The sequence below is a fragment of the Hoplias malabaricus genome, chromosome 1 (genome assembly GCF_029633855.1).
Source record: "Hoplias malabaricus isolate fHopMal1 chromosome 1, fHopMal1.hap1, whole genome shotgun sequence".
NCBI lineage: Eukaryota > Metazoa > Chordata > Actinopteri > Characiformes > Erythrinidae > Hoplias > Hoplias malabaricus.
This window is the reverse complement of record NC_089800.1, coordinates 5,915,224-5,932,671: the sequence shown is the minus strand read 5'-3', so window position 1 is coordinate 5,932,671 and position 17,448 is coordinate 5,915,224. Positions and strand designations below refer to the sequence as shown.

The window sequence follows — 17,448 nt, the reverse complement described above, 5'->3', positions numbered from 1 at the left end:
AACTCCTCACAGACCTGGGGACTTGAACCCACAACCTCCAGTTCCCTGGAGCTGTGTGACTGCAACACTACCTGGTGCACCACCGTACCACTCGCTTCTGAAATTAAGATTGTATAAATCTTATTTTTTTTATTGCTTTCCCAGAGGATTGAAAAATCAAAAAGGAGATCACCTTAATATCTCAAGAGTTTCTCCTTGAAATGTTTGGATGAAAAGACAAAGGAGACTGTAGTGTAATCGTCCTGCTGCTCAAATGTGTCTCCTAAGACCTCAGTGATCTCTCACAAGAAAAGAATGCAGAGAGACACACAGACTCAATTTTGATTGAAACTCACACAATGTCTTCTCACACATTTTTAAAGATTATTAACCAAATTAATCACAAACCTTAAATCCCATTGGTTTAAAACAATTTGAAGTTACATATGGGCACAACTGTTTGAAATTAATTCCATTTCGACAATCAAAATGGGTGGGATTAATTTACATGTGTTTAAAATCATTTTTGTTTTATATGTATTTATGTAGAACCAAGGTAGCCACATACTATGTGTGTAGTTGGTTAATAATTATGTAGAACATGGTCCCAGAAAGCATTGTCAGTGAACACAATCCACCGTGCCATCCGCCGTTGCCAGCTGAAACTCTACAGTGCAAAGAGGAAGCCATTTCTAAGCAAGCTCCACAAGCTCAGACGTTTGCACTGGGCCAGGGGTCTTGGAGTGTGGCAAAATGGAAGACTGTTCTGTGGTCAGATGAGTCACGATTTGAAGTTCTTTAAGGAACACTGGGACGCCATGTCATCCAGACCAGAGAGGACAAGGATAACCCAAGTTGTTATCAACGCTCCGTTTAGAAGCCTGCATCACTGATGGTATGGCGTTGCATGATTGCTTGTGGCATGGGCAACTTGCATGTCTGGAAAGGTACCATTAATGCAGAGAACTATGTTTAGGTTCTTGAACAACATATGTTCCCATCTAGACGTCATCTCTTTCAGGGAAGACCCTGCATTTTTCAACAAGATAATGCCAGACCACATTCTGCAGCAATCACAACATCATGGCTACATAGGAGAAGGATCCGGGGACTGAAATGGCCAGCCTGCAGTCCAGATCTTTGACCTATAGAGAATATTTGGCTCATTATAAAGAGGAGGGTGCGACAAAGGCCCAAGACGATTGAACAGTTAGAGGCCTGTATTAGACATGAATGGGAGAGCATTCCTATTTCTAAACTTGAGAAGCTGGTCTCCTCTGTCCCCAGACGTCTGTTGAGTGTTGTAAGAAGAAGGGGGGATGCCACACAGTGGTAAAAAATGGCCTTGCCCCAACCTGACGCCATGAAATTTTGAAACAACATATTTTTCCCTTAAAATGATACATTCTCTCAGTTTAAACTTTTGATCTGTGATTTGTGTTCTATTCTGAATAAAATATTAGATGTTGGCACCTCCACATCATTGCATTCAGTTTTTATTCACAATTTGTTTAGTGTCCCAACTTTTTTGGAATTCGGTTTGTAGAATCTAAAGTAATTATCATAGAGAAGTGTCCTCATATCTTAATCTCCCTGTTCCCTCATATATTGCTGTAATCCATTTCTTTATATGAATGTGTAATTAATATTCATTATTCTATTTTACAATTAATAAACTAGTTGTGTGATAAAACCAATCCTTGGTTGTTTGTTTGTGTGCACACCTTTCTTGTATGGAATTATAACTTCTAGTTCAGATTCAATTTCAGAGTCAAGAACCCATGGCGGGTCAATGAGCATAATTCATTAATAATAGTTAATTCTAGCTAATTCTGCTGTATAATATGTGAAGATGACCTACTTGTCTAAGCTGAAATTAGACAGGTAAAGACACTTCATATTATCTAATAGCTCCCAAACATGGAGTTTAGCAAAATGAATTAAATAATTAATTATTAATAAAATAATTAATTATCATTGACTCCGCTATGTTGTGCTTATGCCACCGCAACGTGTGCATAATAATTTCCACTACACTGAGCTATTACAGAGCAACCTATAAGCAATATCATTTTCTTCTGATATATTCATGTTTGTGTAAATCTAAGTTCCATTCATTAACCAGAATAATGTTCAGCAAAGTTTATAAAGCCTTTAGGATTTAGATCTTCAAGTGCATCTTTGCCAAAAATATCAGTTGCTATTACCACAGTATTTTATTGATGAATTCCAAATAGCTACATGGTTGTCCTTGTTTCAGCCATGTCGAGTCCACTGGAGAAAGTTGTGGCACAGAAGAAGGAGGCCATCGAGGCCACGATGGAGGCACTTGAGAGAGGAGCGGAGGTAGTGGCAAGTGCAGTTGGGGAACTGTTCCCTCTGTGTGAAGCAGCTGCTCCCGTCCTGAGGCTAGCCCTGGACAACGTTCAGAGCAAAGAAGTGTTCTATGTCAAAGAACAGTTCCTAGCCGAGAGGAACAGGCTTGATGTAATTTCTTCTCAACTTGAGGACCTTGACGCTGAGATTAAGAAGGGACGTGTGGACTACCAGTACTTTTCTGTGGAAGAAAACCTACGCAACCAGTTTTGTAAATACTTGGATATCTTGGATGCCAAGCCCCAGTTCCATGAAGTGAAAATTAAGCTGTTCCTGGATCATTATACCAAGACAGGAGGTGAAAAGAACCTCTGCTTTCTGTATGACGCTTTGATGGGGAATAACACCTTCTGAGAGTCCATGTTAGAGGTGGTGGAGAAATACGAGGCTAGGAACAGAAGAGTCTTGGAGGATTTCTGTGTGAGGATGAAAGAACTCTTCTGCCTGGGATTGATCGCCTTGTTGGGCAATTGTGCCCTCACTCAAGGAGAAGACTTAGAGCAGGATAAGATCCAGGAATGGAGCGGAAAGATACAAGATGTAGAGACCAAGATGAAGGCTGCAACTGAAGAATGTGTGACCTTCTTCGCTGAGCAGGCAAAGCTGGATATCCAGAGGTTGGCCCAGGAGCAGGAAAACCAAAGTCTGCAGGATACAGCTCAAGTGCTGCTCAAATTCTTGGAAAAGAAGTATGACTGGGTCAAATGGTCTGAAATGAAAGTACAAAGCTGGTTTGATGTGTTGCAGGTGAACGACACTAATGTGGTCCTACTGCAGCAACCCCCAGCCCCTTCCTAAGGGGAGCATCCAACATATCATGGAAGGTCCAGCTAAGAAAGGAGATTCCAAAACAGTGGTGGAAACTCTGGAAAAGCTACTGCCTGGCTTTGTAGTCCATGCCGTAAGCCGCCATAAGGAGAGCTATGCAGCATGGAACTTAGCAGAAGATTGCCATCACTGGGAGAGATACAAAAATGTAGCCTTGTGCATACATTCAGATGAGCAGTGATGCTAACGCGATGTTCAAGTTTTTGAGATGTTCACATGAGATATAAATAATTATATATATTACACTTACAACACTTTGCTGTTAATTACAGTACATGATTATATATCCTTCCCTATATAAGCCATTCTAACAGCTGCTAATACAGTGATACCTCCGTATACTTGGCAAATAGGAGGCTACATTCCCATGGATTCAATTCCTTTTTTCTGTTTGCAACTTTCTAGAAATTTCTGCAAGTATGGAAACATGTATTCTTTAGCTTGCATACTAACATACCATATATTAATCTTATTAGTCACTGTTACTAATCTCAGTTTCCATTACTCAGGACTTGATCGCAGAATTGTAACATCCATGTATGCCAATAAATGTTTAGCATGTGTTGTGTGTCACTCCTTGGATTGCACTTTATAAATGTGGACACGCACATTTTTTCGAATCATGGCAAAATTTTAAAGGCTGTATGCTACTATTGTTATAGCAAAAGGCTTTGAGGAAAGTTTTTTTTTTTATGTTTAATACGCTTAAGAAGTGACAAGAACATTTCTGTGGCCTGCAACCAAATGTGCACATATTAATTTGGAAACTGGAAACTGGAAAAAAGCTCTTTGTTATAATACCATTTACCAGCATTTGGCCAGCAATGGTGTGTCATATTTAATATTTATCTGCTGTAATTATAAAAAAATTAATGTTAAGACCAAAAAGTTATGGTTAAATATGCATTATTATGCTGCGGCACTGTCTGCGTGGACTACATCAACAAGTGGGAGTGCTTTCATGAGCATCCAGCCCTGTATCGTTGGGATGGGCTTCATCCGAGCCATCTAGGATCCGTAGCTCTGAGAACATTGAGGTGGTTCTGCGCCGGGACAGACTGGTTTTTCCCAGTCAGATCAGTCAGGTAGGTGGACTGAATAGTGAGCAGGTAAGTAATATTAAAGTTCCTAATGTTCCACCTGACCATCTCTCTGCTGTTAGTATGATGAGTAGCATGTCCATATCACCCACTCTGATTAACACTAATAAAATTTTCAGCATTGAGACTGTATTTGATCCCCGCAAAGCTTGTTATCACAAACGCCCAAAAATAAGTTTTAACTGCCTAGTTAGAAATATCACCAACGCACTGCAGCGAACGCAAAGTTTCAGCACCTCCAGTATTAAATTAGGGCTTTTAAATATACAATCTCTAGCATCTAAAGCACTCATTGTCAGTGATATAATTACTGATAACAAACTTTATGCATTATGTCTCTGTGAAACATGGGCTAAACCCAATGAATACATTGCCCTGAATGAGTCCACTCCCCTGGCTTCTGCTATTACAGTTGCCCACGAACATCTGGTCATGGTGGTGGTGTAGCCACAATTTATGACCCTACCATAGACAAAACAAAAATTCTGGTTATGACGCTAAGTCCTTTGAAGTGCCTACTCTTAAAGTTACTGCATCAAAAAGACAGCACTCTTTTATGCTCATCACAATCTATCGTCTTCCTCGCCCTTATATAGAATTTCTTTGTGAATTTGCTGATTTTCTCTCAAGTGTAGTTATCATTTCAGAAGTTGGTGATTTCAATATTCACTTTGAGAAGGATCATGATCCACTTGGATGCGCTAGGATTCATTCAGAATGTTTTTGGGCCCACTCATCAAAGCAAACACACATTGGACCTAGTGTTAACACAGGGCATTGCGATAGAGAATCTATCCAATCTCTCGCTACATGAGACCATCTCTGATCACCATCTAATCATATATGAAATTGCTTTAATCCATGATATCTGTCCACAGCCACATTATATTAGAAAGCGCTCTATAACAACCTCAACCGTTAGTGATTTTATCAATAACCATCCAGACCTTACCACCATTTCTTTTCCAAATCACCCTAATGACCTTGAGCTCATTACACACAATCTACAAACTTTACTGTGTACAAACCTAGATAGTGTTGCACCAGTCAAGACCAAAAAATTTAGAGAGAAAAGGCTTGCTCCATGGTACAGTGACAGCACACATGTCTTAAAACTGGCTGCTTATAACCATGAACCTAAATGGAGACATACAAAACTAAAATGTTTCCGAATTGCAAGGCAGCACAGCTTTACCAATTATAAACATGCCTTATTTAAAGCTAAATCACAGTACATCTCTTCTTATAGAAAACAATGAAGACAACCCTAGATTCCTTTTTAGCACAAATCTAATTGCCAACAAAAAGGAAATCAACTCCAGTGTCCCGACTGATTTCTGTAGTAATGACTTTATGAGGTTATTTAATAAAATTGATTGCATTTGACTTTAAATCCAAAATCAGTTCAAAGTTGTATCAGCTCTTGTAGATGAACCCCCCGCCAGCTCTGAGGTGCACTTATACTACTTCAATTCTGTCAATGAAAAATGACTTGCTTAATTAGCTCATCTAAAATCATCTTCATGTTTACTGGATCCTATACCAACACAGTTATTTAAACAAATCTTACCTAAAGTCATTAGACCATTGCTCACAATAAACAACTCATCCCTCAACATTGGATATGTACCTAAACCTCTGAAACTAACGATAATCAAACCAATTAATAAAAAACCCAATCTTGAACCTCTTGAGCTTGCAAACTACAGGCCAGTATCAAACCTCCCTTTTATTGCTAAGATTCTAGAAAGAAGTCATATCACAGCAGTTGTGCTCTTACCTACAAAACAAAGACATTCATGACATTTTTCAGTTCGGATTTAGACCAAATCAGCACAAAAACAGCTCTAATAAGCTCTAATAAGAGCTGTTTCACTTGATAAGGGCTGTATCCTTATCCTTTCATTTGATAAGGGCTGTATCTCTATTCTGGTGCTGCTTGACCTTAGCACAGCGTTTGATAATATAGATCATGTGATGCTACTTGATAGGCTGAAAAATATGGTAGGAATAAAAGGATCTGCCCTCTCTTGGTTCAGATCCTATTTGTCTGACCGTTATCAATTTGTTTATCTGAATACTAAATCCTCAAATCATACTTTAGTTAAATATGGTGTTCCACAAGGATCAGTGCTTGGCCCTGTATTATTCACACTCTATACCACTGCCTATATAACACTCTGCCACTGGGTAGACTAATCTGTAAGCTTGGTATTCAATTCCACTGTTACGCTGATGACACACAACTGTATATGTCAGCCAAACCTAATGATGTTGTTTGTCTACATAAAATAACATAATGTCTAACTGAAATGAAAGACTGGATGATGCAAAATTTTCTCATGTTAAATTCTGATAAAACCAAGGTCTTGTTCCTAGGTACAGATACTGAGAAACATTCACTCAGAAACACTGCTATTAATCTTGATAATTCAACAGTAAAACACAGTACCATAATTAAAAACTTAGGGGTAGCCTTTGATTCGACTCTCACATTTGATACCCACATATCCAATACAGTCCAAACCGCCTTCTTCCACCTACACAATATTGCCAAAATTCTGTATGCTTTATCCTTAAAAGATGCAGAAATATTAGTGCATGCATTTATTCACGTTTAGACTACTGCAATGCGCTCCTGGCAGGGAGCCCCTGCAAAGGGTTACACAAGCTTCAGTTAGTTTAAAATGCAGCAGCCTGAGGGCCCACTAGAGCTAGAAAATTCAACCATATAACCCCAGTTCTCGTCACATTGTAAAATTTTGCATTGACTATAAAATATTCCTCTTAGCTTATAAACCTCTAAATGGTTTAGGCCCGCAGTATCTTACTGAACTTCTCATACCTTATCGCCAGTCACGTACACTTAATTCAAAGGACGCCCCTCTACTCTTGGTTCCTCGCATTAAGAAAATGCGTTTTCTCACAAATCTCCTCAACTCTGGAATAGTTACTCAGTTACTGTTCGGGGCTCAAACACACTCTCAATCTTTAAATCCAGATTAAAAACCTACCTTTTCAAGCTTTTGGTTAATCACTCAGTGTCAGGTTACTCTTTCTCTATTAGTGTTCAAGCTGGTTTTCATATTATCACTGCTCTGTATTAACCCTGTCATATTACCATAGCTACAGCTATTTTAGTTAGCTTTCTGGTAACCGCCAACCTGCTGTCTCTTGCTGGGTTCTCTTGCCTGACCCGTAGAAGCTTTTTTCGCAGGAAAATTTTGCCCGTGCTTTACCATGAACCTTCTAACCTCTTTATTTGTATTTTTCCCTTTGTCTGGTTTCTTTCTCCTATCCCTCTCATGCTTTGAGATGTTCTGCTGCTTTCCATGTGTTGCCCTGATCCAGCCCCTGACCCTGTGTTCTGTACAAGATTCTGGCCTTGTCTCATCTACACTATCACGCTTGGCCATGCTGTTTTATCTCAAATTAACTCTGCACCTACTTTTAACTCGCACAGAATCACTGACCACCCCCTCCTTCCTCAGACTCATATATTCACTAATATTCTACATTCACATTACTATAACCCCTTCATCTGTCATCAGTTCACTTTTACTTTTGTTCTGTTCTCTGTTGTGCTCTCCGGTGTCGACCTGAGGAGGATGAGTTCCCCGTATGAGTCTTGGTTCCTTCCAAAGTTCCTTTCTCGTGTGTTGAGGGAGTTTTTCCTTGGCACTCTTGCCCCTGGCTTGCTCATAGGAGGCTTGGAAACGGATCTCTGTAAAGCTGCTTTGTGACAACGTTTTGTTGTGAAAAGCACTATATTAATAAAATTTGATTGATTGATTGATTGATTGATACTTGAAAGATTTGAAGTTGGCCCTTCTGAATTCATGCTGAGTTCACTGGAGGGCACTGAGGCATAGACGAAAGAGGGAGCAGATCTGCAGGTGAGGTCAACGAGACTTTCAACAAGTACGAGTACAAAGCCTTCAACACCTTGGTGGAGAGAGTCAAGGTGGACCCCAAAAACACAAGCCATTATATGGAGCCATTACTTGAGAAGATCTATGAAAGGGGGACAAGAGAGACCCGAGCTTGGATGGCATCATGGGGACTGGATCTGTCTTTGGAAGACCCCTGCTGAAAGAGTATTTGGAGCATTGTGACAGGAACAGAAAGGTGATGGAGACCAGATGCTCCCATCTCTTCCATATCAGCCTTATAGTGCTGATGGCCTATACCTTCGCTACATCACTGGCTTGAATTTATGTTGCCTTCACAGGGCAACACACATTCACACATTAACTTTTGAGTCTCCAATCCACCTACCAATTAGAATTTGAATTAGAATCACTTTATTGGCCACTGAGCTTGCACACAGGAAGGAATTTGTTCTCCACATTTAGCCCAATTCGTGCAGTGAAACACATATTTTCCCAAACACTAGTAAACACTAAAGTGCAGTGAGCACACATGCATGGTGCGATGGCTGCCTCTGTTTATAAGACAACATCAGACTGTCACCTGGATGCTGCTTTATCTTTTTATATTGCACATTTATATTTTATTGATGTTGTGTTGTTTCACTGCACACATGTACAAATAATTCACAATCAGAGATTGGACCTTTTGTCTAATTGAGACGTGTCTGTTTTAGTGTTTTATATTAATAGCGTGAAAGTATGAATGATAAACATTTGATATAATATAGTTTTTGACATTAGTAATTCAATTCACATAATTTGGTAATAATTTAAGCAAAAAAACATGGGAGCTTGAGCTTGATGGAATCCAAGCTTCTACTCACAGTCCCAGTCTGTGTGCCAACGGCTCTGCCCATCCCATCAATCATGCTGGTCAGTTTCCTTGGACTGTTTGCAACTGACTCAACTCTTTTAATTTTCCGATAAACCAGGGCCCCACCTAATCCAATCTCTTATCCGTGGACTCTGAGACTTTCTGGCACCAGGAAACATCTCTGAGTTGTACCTGGCTGTTAAACTTGTCAGTAAAATTAAAAGTCTAAATGTCAAATTTCTTATGACAGAAAATAAAACATATTCATCTCCAAAACACTTTGCAGAAAAGTAAAATGGTTGCTGCAGCAAAGTGAGACAATCAACATTTTATTGTCATTAATTCCAGAAGAAGTTGCCAATATTATATATCGTCACTGTCCAATTAAAAACATTCCCATTTTTGTGGATTTTGAACACAGCATTGACTTTCAAATTTCTTGATGGATGGACCAATAGAAATGCTCCAAAGTGACTTGGAATAAGAATCTTTTTACACTGACTTCCTTTGAATGTTAAGAAGGTATTTTTTCATCTCCTGTAAAGTTGATATTTTGGGAGATACATATTTATCTATATTAGCCACTTCTTCTGAAAATATGGAATTAAGATACAGATTCAGAGATTTCCACAAAAGCTGTGTAATATTCCAGTTGATCTAATAAGAAACTATACTATTACACAGCTATTGTGGAAATCTCTCAATAAATTCCAGTATTCTTTGGTGCATACTGGTCTTGTTCATTGTTGTTGGGCTACTCACTTTAGCTGGACATGTAACGTTGTTTCTGCATGTTTTGCTTGAACCAACCACTGTAGGCACTCAAGAGGCCTGTTTTTGTAAGTAACAGAACATTTCAAAGTCTCGCATTATGGTAGTCCAAATATGGTAAGCTTTTACTTTCTAGCCAATCATAAGCTTTAAATTGTGTTTCATCAGCAGTTCAACGAGACTATATATAATCTGATATCTGAGAATGTTTGGAGAACTTCAGTATTATTGAAAGATAGATGTATATATATATATATATATATATATATATATATATATATATATATATATAAATCTAAAACAACACCATCAGAAAGGGCTCAGCTGCAGACATAAATCAGGTAAAATTCTCACCTTGGCTCCATTTTCTCTTAACTCTGTCAATCAGCATGCCCAGTGTAGTCATTTTGTCAAAGTCTTGATACTTTTATGTCTTAAAACATGTGTTTAAGATAAACCAAGCTTTATTTTTGTGCTTTTCTTGTGTAATCTGATTTTAGTGCAATTGGAAATACATTGCAAAATCTTGGGAAATACATTAGCAAATTTTTCGAATTTTCTCATTTAATTTTCTAAATGTCTAATTTTAGGGCACTTTAGTATTTGCACATTTAATATATTAGAATAAAATATAAACTATGCTTTGTTGTATTTTTTATTTTATTAAATATCATAACTTTAGCAAATAAATATCTATTTGTGCATTAAAAAGTTTGTAAATGTATTCATTTATTTTGATTAAGGAATCTGCAGATATGATCTGCATATATATATATATATACATATATATATATATATATATATATATATATATATATATATATATATATATATATATATATATATGTATGTATGTATGTATGTATAATTTAGTCAGGTAATTATATTTAGCATTGTCCAGCATTGTATTTAGAGGGTCACATATTTGCTAAAAATCTTGCATATGTCATTTTGTAGTTTTGATTATTTTTTTAAACACATATAGATAATGCAGGCTGAATATTTTGTGAAAATGAAATAATATAATGATCTATAGGATTGCTCCAAAATTACTTGGACAAAAATATTCTTGCATGGAATTCAGTTATACATTAACAACTTATTTCCTTCTCTTGTAAAGTAACCATTCTGCCGATACCAGGTAGGAGAGACAAACTTATGGACGCCCTCAAGGTCAAGTTGAATAAAAAAGTTTAATGTATATTCCTGAGACTTTCACATTAGAAGTTCTACATTATTTATATTTGTTTCTGCCTGTTATACACACCAAAAACTGTTGATAAAATATTTCTAGCATCACTTTTACAATTTTAGCCATCAGAAATATAACAACTTTTTTCCTTATACTGAGGTGCACATGAAGGCTTAAAAAAAGGCTAACTGGAAGCATGCTCTTCCAGTTTTGACCAGCAGGGATTTACATTTTTTCCCCTCATACCCAGTTCTTAAGAACAGCTAAACAATGTAGCTGCATTCCAAAGCCTACAGCCACTACAACACAGAAAGCTGCTCCAATGTGAAGCATCTTACACAGCCAAGAAATGCAGCCTACGTTCAGAGTGATTCGAAGGATGCAACAGACGGATCCTTCGTGGCCCTCAGTTACCCACTATTCTCTGCACACGTATGACACATTGGAGAAAATAAACCAGACACTGTGAAAAACAGACCTTCAGAATAATATTAAAAAGAATAATATTAATAAGCAAATACAACCTATTTTAACTTAGTAATATTAGTGCTTCAAAGCATATAAGACCTGTGTGGTTACGTCACGGCGCAGCCTCCTTAGACCGCTCCATATATGTAATCGGGTTACTAAAAATGAGTCTTCATACCTACCAAAGACACGTCCTACCTTGGCTGCAACCTAGGCTTTGGAATGCAGCTTTTGTCTCTCCTGTGGCTGTATGACAACCAGTTTGCTTGTGTTTCGGCTCTGGGTGCTGTATGGATTTGGCCCTTGTGGTCAGAGCTGGTACAGCATGCTAATTTTTAGCACCTAGTGCCTCAAAATATATTTTCTTCCTTTTCATCAGGGTATGAGATTTTTTTTTAATCCCTGCTGGTCAACGCTGGAAGCTAAATGTTAGCTTCTTTTTTTTTAACCCTCAAGCACACCTCACTAGAAGGAAAAAATGATTATGCTTTTGATGGTTACAAATTTACAAGTGATGCTAAAAACATTTTTTCAACCATTTTTATTGTGTATAACAGGCAGCATATTTTGCATATTTTGTTAGCCCCCTTTCACCCTGTTCTTCAACTGACAGGACCACCATAGGGCAGGTATCATTTGGGTGGTTGATCAGTGCATGACTACATTTGTTTGTGTACTGTGGCCTTTCCTCCTCTTTTAGACATTAAGACTTTGGAGAGCTCTGTTTGCCATGGCTGACATCTTAGAGGATCAGGACAAGCTGAAGACAGGGCTGGTGAAAGTCCTGGAGTGTGTTGCTGCAATCTCCTCAGCAGCAGCGGTGGTGAACCCTATCTTCGGAGTGGCGGGCTCGCTGATCCGCGTGGTTCTCCACCAGATCGATGATGAAGAGATCCAGACCCTGAAGCGAGAGTTCAGCAGCGTGGACCGGGCGCTGGACGAGATCTCACAGCAGAACCGAAGCACCCTGCTGCAGATCCAGAAGGAGACGCTGGACAACCAGTACGGCCACGTGGAAGAGAACATCCGCAACCAGTTCCGCAAGTTCATGGAGATCGTGGAGGCGAAACCTGAGCAGCAGCAGTGCAAGAAAGACGACTTTGTGGAGAGCTTCGCCCAAGATATGGGCGACCAGAACCTGCACACGCTGTACGATGGTGTGATGGGGAAACGCAAGCTCTTTAGCAAACCCATCCTAGAGGTGTACATGACCCACTGCCATGGAGACAAGAAGGTGATGGAGTGCCTCTGCACTCGCCTCACTTACCTCTTCTGCATTGGCCTCATCGCCCTCATGGGGCACGCCGCCATCATTGGGGATGACGAGGAAGGTTTGAGCAAGGAATGGACCAAGAATATGATAGCGGTGCAGGAGAAGATGAAGGAAGAGCTGGGGAAGTGCAAGTGATCACTTCTCCTTTCGCCTCAAATTGGAATCAATGTGTGTTCCCTAGAGCAGTGGTCCTGCAGATCTACCTTCCTGAAGAGTCTAGTGCCAACTAATTAAAACGTACATTTTCCTGCACTACACTTTCACCATTCTTTAGTTTAGTTTAATACAACATGCAAACGGGTAATTAAATGATGCATAATTAAACATTGAAATGTAATACTGAATTTACTTGACACAAATGAAATAGGCTTTGATTTCTGCAATAAACTGAAAAAGAAAAAAAAAACCTTCTGAAAATTTATTGATTTTACTTAAATGTGTCCATCATTTCTTCAGTGAAATCTATTACATCAAAAAATGTATTGTCAATCACAGAGACACTGAAATGGATTAAGCAGCAAAGATGATAAAGATGATTTATTGCCAGTGTAAACAAGGGCAAAGAGAGTTAATTTGATGTAAAATGTTAAATGTCATATTTTTGTTGATGTGGAAACAGCATATGTGAATTGATTTGAACTGAATTGAATCATTTCAGTGTGTTCAGTTAATAAACATGAGGACCGACTCCAGGCCTTCTCTAGCCTTTCTGTCACGTTTAAGGGATTTCTATGTGTATTAAAACATGAGAAATATGCTTGTTGTGGGTCTTGTTGTAAGAAAGTGTCAGAGGCTATAAATAGAAGCGATGCAGTGTCAGTGGTTTTCGGATCAGTGATGTCAGATTGGACCTCTGATGCCATTCCACGTACTGCTTCTAGATGGTGCCATTCTCTTTAAAACTCATACTTCAAATGCCATTATGCAGAACAAGAAATAAAATGAAGCAACCTCACTGGGGTTAATACTTAAAATATGTGATAAATCCTTAATAGTTACTGATATTGATTATTATATATTTCCATAAGCTTTTTAGGCAAGGCTCAAGAGATGACATGTAAATAAAGTTTGAAAAAGCATCAGGTCAGGTCAGTGCTGAAACTGTAAACCGTCACTGTCATTATTTCACATACACGATAAAATAACCTTTACTTTAGCCTCTTTGCTAAAGATTTCTGTGATGCATATAGTTTCATATGCAATCAATAGCCTCTCACTATGCATTACACAGTGAAATATATAACCTACTATCTGGGACGTGGACCTGATTAAACACACAAGAAGTGCAGATACAGGGTAGCTGTATTTAATAAAGCAGCCAACGACAGCATATATTATAGTACTCATGTACAGGTGCTGGTCATAAAATTAGAATATCATGAAAAAGTTGATGTATTTCAGTAATTCCATCCAAAAAGTGAAACTTGTATATTATACTCACTCATTACACACAGACTGATATATTTCAAGTGTTAATATCTTTTAATTTGATGATTATAACTAACAACTAATGAAAACACCAAATTCAGTATCTCAGAAAATTTGTATATTGTGAAAAGGTTTAATATTGAATACACCTGGTGCTACATTCTAATCAGATAATTAACTCGAAACACCTGCAAAGGCCTTTAAATGGTCTCTCAGTCTAGTTCTGTAGGCTACACAATCATGGGGAAGACTGATCACTTGACAGTTTTCCAAAAGACGACCATTGACACCTTACACAAGCAGGACAAGACACAAAAGTCACTGCTAAAGAAGCTGGCCATTCACAGAGCTCTGTGTCCAAGCGCATTAATAGAGAGGCGAAGGGAAGGGAAAGATGTGGTAGAAAAAAGTGCACAAGCAAATAGGGATAACCGCACCCTGGAGAGGATTGTGAAACAAAACCCATTCAAAAACGTGGGGGAGATTCACAAAGACTGGACTGCAGCTGGAGTCACTGCTTCAAGAACCACCAACACCTTGTGTAATGCCACACTTGAAAAAGTGACCGTGTCAGAAGCACCTCGCATGGGCTAAAGACAAAACGGACTGGACTACTGTTGAGTGGTCCAAAATGATGTTCTCTGATTAAAGTAAATTTTGCATTTCCTTTGGAAATCAAGGTCCCAGAGTCTGGACAAAGAGAGGAGAGGCACAGAATCCACGTTGCTTGAGGTCCAGTGTAAAGTTTCCACAGTCAGTGATGGTTTGGGGTGCCATGTCATCTGCTGGTGTTGGTCCATTGTGTTTTCTGAGGTCCAAGGTCAATGCAGCCGTCTACCAGGAAGTTTTAGAGCACTTCATGCTTCCTGCTGCTGACCAACTTTATGGAGATGCAGACTTCATTTTTCAGCAGGACTTGGCACCTGCACACAGTGACAAAGCTACCAGTACCTGGTTTAAAGACCATGGTGTCCCTGTTCTTAATTGGCCAGCAATCTCACCTGACCTTAACCCCATAGAAAGTCTATGGAGTATTGTGAAGAGGAAGATTTAATACACCAGACCCAACAATGCAGAAGAGCTGAAGGACGCTATCAGAGCAACCTGGGCTCTCATAACACCTGAGCAGTGCCACAGACTGATCAACTCCATGCCACGCAGCATTTCTGCCCCAACTAAGTACTGAGTGCTGTACATGCTCATACTTTTCAGTTGGCCAGCATTTCTAAAAATCTTTTTTTTTGTATTGGTCTTAAGTAATATTCAAATTTTCAAATTTTTCCAACCTGGCTGTTGTTTCCAACTGTGGGACAAATTTGTAAGAATCTTTATTGCATTTGTTTTCAAACAATGCAAATAATTAAAATCAGTGACTAATATTTGTTGACTGCAGGATTCCATTGGTACATGTTTTAGTTCCACAATCATAACGTGTTACTAATATTTCCTGTTTGCTTTTTTCCAAGCTATTTTCCATTCATAATATATATATATAACAAGTTCCTTCAACTGTTGCAGCACCCTCCTCACACACATGGTGCTGCAAAAGTTGCAGGAGCTTCATTTTAAAGCAAATTTTGCATAAAATGAAGAAGAATGTAGACAGAATTTCCACTATGTTTTGTGTCTTTATATATTTTCTCATTTTGCAACCATTATATTCTTTAACCAGCCCTGTGTACTGTTTTGAGTCATGGAAAAAGTGAATGATATAAATAAGCAACCCACTTGTATTTACAGGAACTTGCCAGACACGAGGAAATGAAGGACTAAGTAATACATGTATATATATGTTTGAAAATGTTTGGAGAACTTCTGCCTTAATTATTTCGAGAGAGACGCCAGGTTTTATGATTGGGAAAGCAGCACCATCAAAAAGGGCTCAGCCACAGACATAGAGCAGGTAAGATTCTTAGCTTGGTTCCATTTTTCCACCACACTGTGGTTCAGCATGCCACGTGCAAAGTCATTTAGTCATCGTCTTAATACTTTTTATCTGTTGATACATGGGTGTAAGGTACACCAAGCTTTACTTTTTGCTTTTTGAATCATATATGAAATCTCATTTAAGTAAAGTACAGTTATACCATCGCTGCCCAAAGAAAAACATCCATAACTCCACTTTTGTTAATTTGTTAGTCTGTTGTATCATTTGAACACAGCAGCTGTCCTTCACATTGTGTGAACCTTTCATGTTGAACGGCCCAATAGAAATGCTCCAAAATGACTCAGAATAAAATCTTTTTTACACTGACTTCAATTGAAGGTTAAGAAGGTATTTTCCTTCCATAAAGTTACTGTTTAATTAATTAATTAATTAATTTTTTGTTCTTGTGTCTTCTTTGGACAGTGACGATATGCAAACTCTGAGAACCACATGCTAATTATAGTGGGATTATTCTCTGGGATTTTGCTGTTTTTATATATATTTGTAACAATGCATGGCAGTTAGCTTTAACTCTGACATTTGTAGCCTAAAAGCTTCATAAAGCCTCATATATGAAGCTTTTAGGCTAAAAATGTCAGTTGCCATTAACTCAATATTTTGTTGATGAATTCCCAGTACGCTGAGTAGCCTGGGCTTGATGTTCCTAATAGAGATTGCTTAGCTGTGCTTTTTACAGCCATACTGAGTCCACTGGAAAAGTTGAAGCACAGAAAGGGAACAGAGGAAAAAAAATGGGATGCAGATCTGCAGCTGAGGTCAATAAGACACATACAAGGAATACATCAAGCACTGGTAGTCCTTCAACTCCAAGCTGGAGAGAGTATCAATGTGGATTCCCAAAACACAAGCCGATACATGGAGGACTTTGTTTTGAACCGGACTTATGCCCCCACCCCCCACCCCTCAAAAAACAAAAAACAAAAAAAAAAACATAAAAATAAATAAATAAATGATATAACACGTCCTAATTCTGAAACAAAAACAAGAATTTGAGAGTGTAAAAAAACGTCATTTCAAAGGTCAAACTTATAACTGATAAAACGATTTAAAATATTGGTCTTTCACTAATTTCACATGTCCGCTTGCACAATTTCTTTCTGCTTGCTTTGCACTAATCAGATATAAACTCACTGCAGTTTTTGCGGTTACGCTGCACAAACCTCTTTTTCAGGGGTGCGTCCCTATTGGCTAATGACTTTCTCAGTGACAGCTCAGTGACTCAGAAGAAATAAATAGATGTGCTACATTCAAAAACATCTAGAATAAACCTGCGTAAGTGTCAGAGATGTGTCAGAACGGGAAACTATTCGCCAGGCAGCGTAACCACAAAAACACCTGT

The 17,448-nt window shown here is 38.5% G+C and overlaps 1 protein-coding gene, 1 long non-coding RNA gene and 1 pseudogene across 2 annotated transcripts in view; 2 read left to right on the top strand and 1 right to left on the bottom strand.

The window, feature by feature from the left end:
* Positions 1-17,448, bottom strand: part of LOC136667207 (uncharacterized) — a 192,409-nt gene that overhangs the window by 167,736 nt on the left and 7,225 nt on the right. The gene's annotated exons all lie outside the window — the stretch shown is intronic.
* LOC136701989 (protein rapunzel-like) lies at positions 2,242-3,364 on the top strand (annotated as a pseudogene).
* LOC136694963 (protein rapunzel-like) lies at positions 12,191-12,868 on the top strand. Its single transcript, XM_066668778.1, has one exon. The coding sequence runs from the start codon at positions 12,191-12,193 to the stop codon at positions 12,866-12,868; it is 678 nt and encodes a 225-aa protein (XP_066524875.1).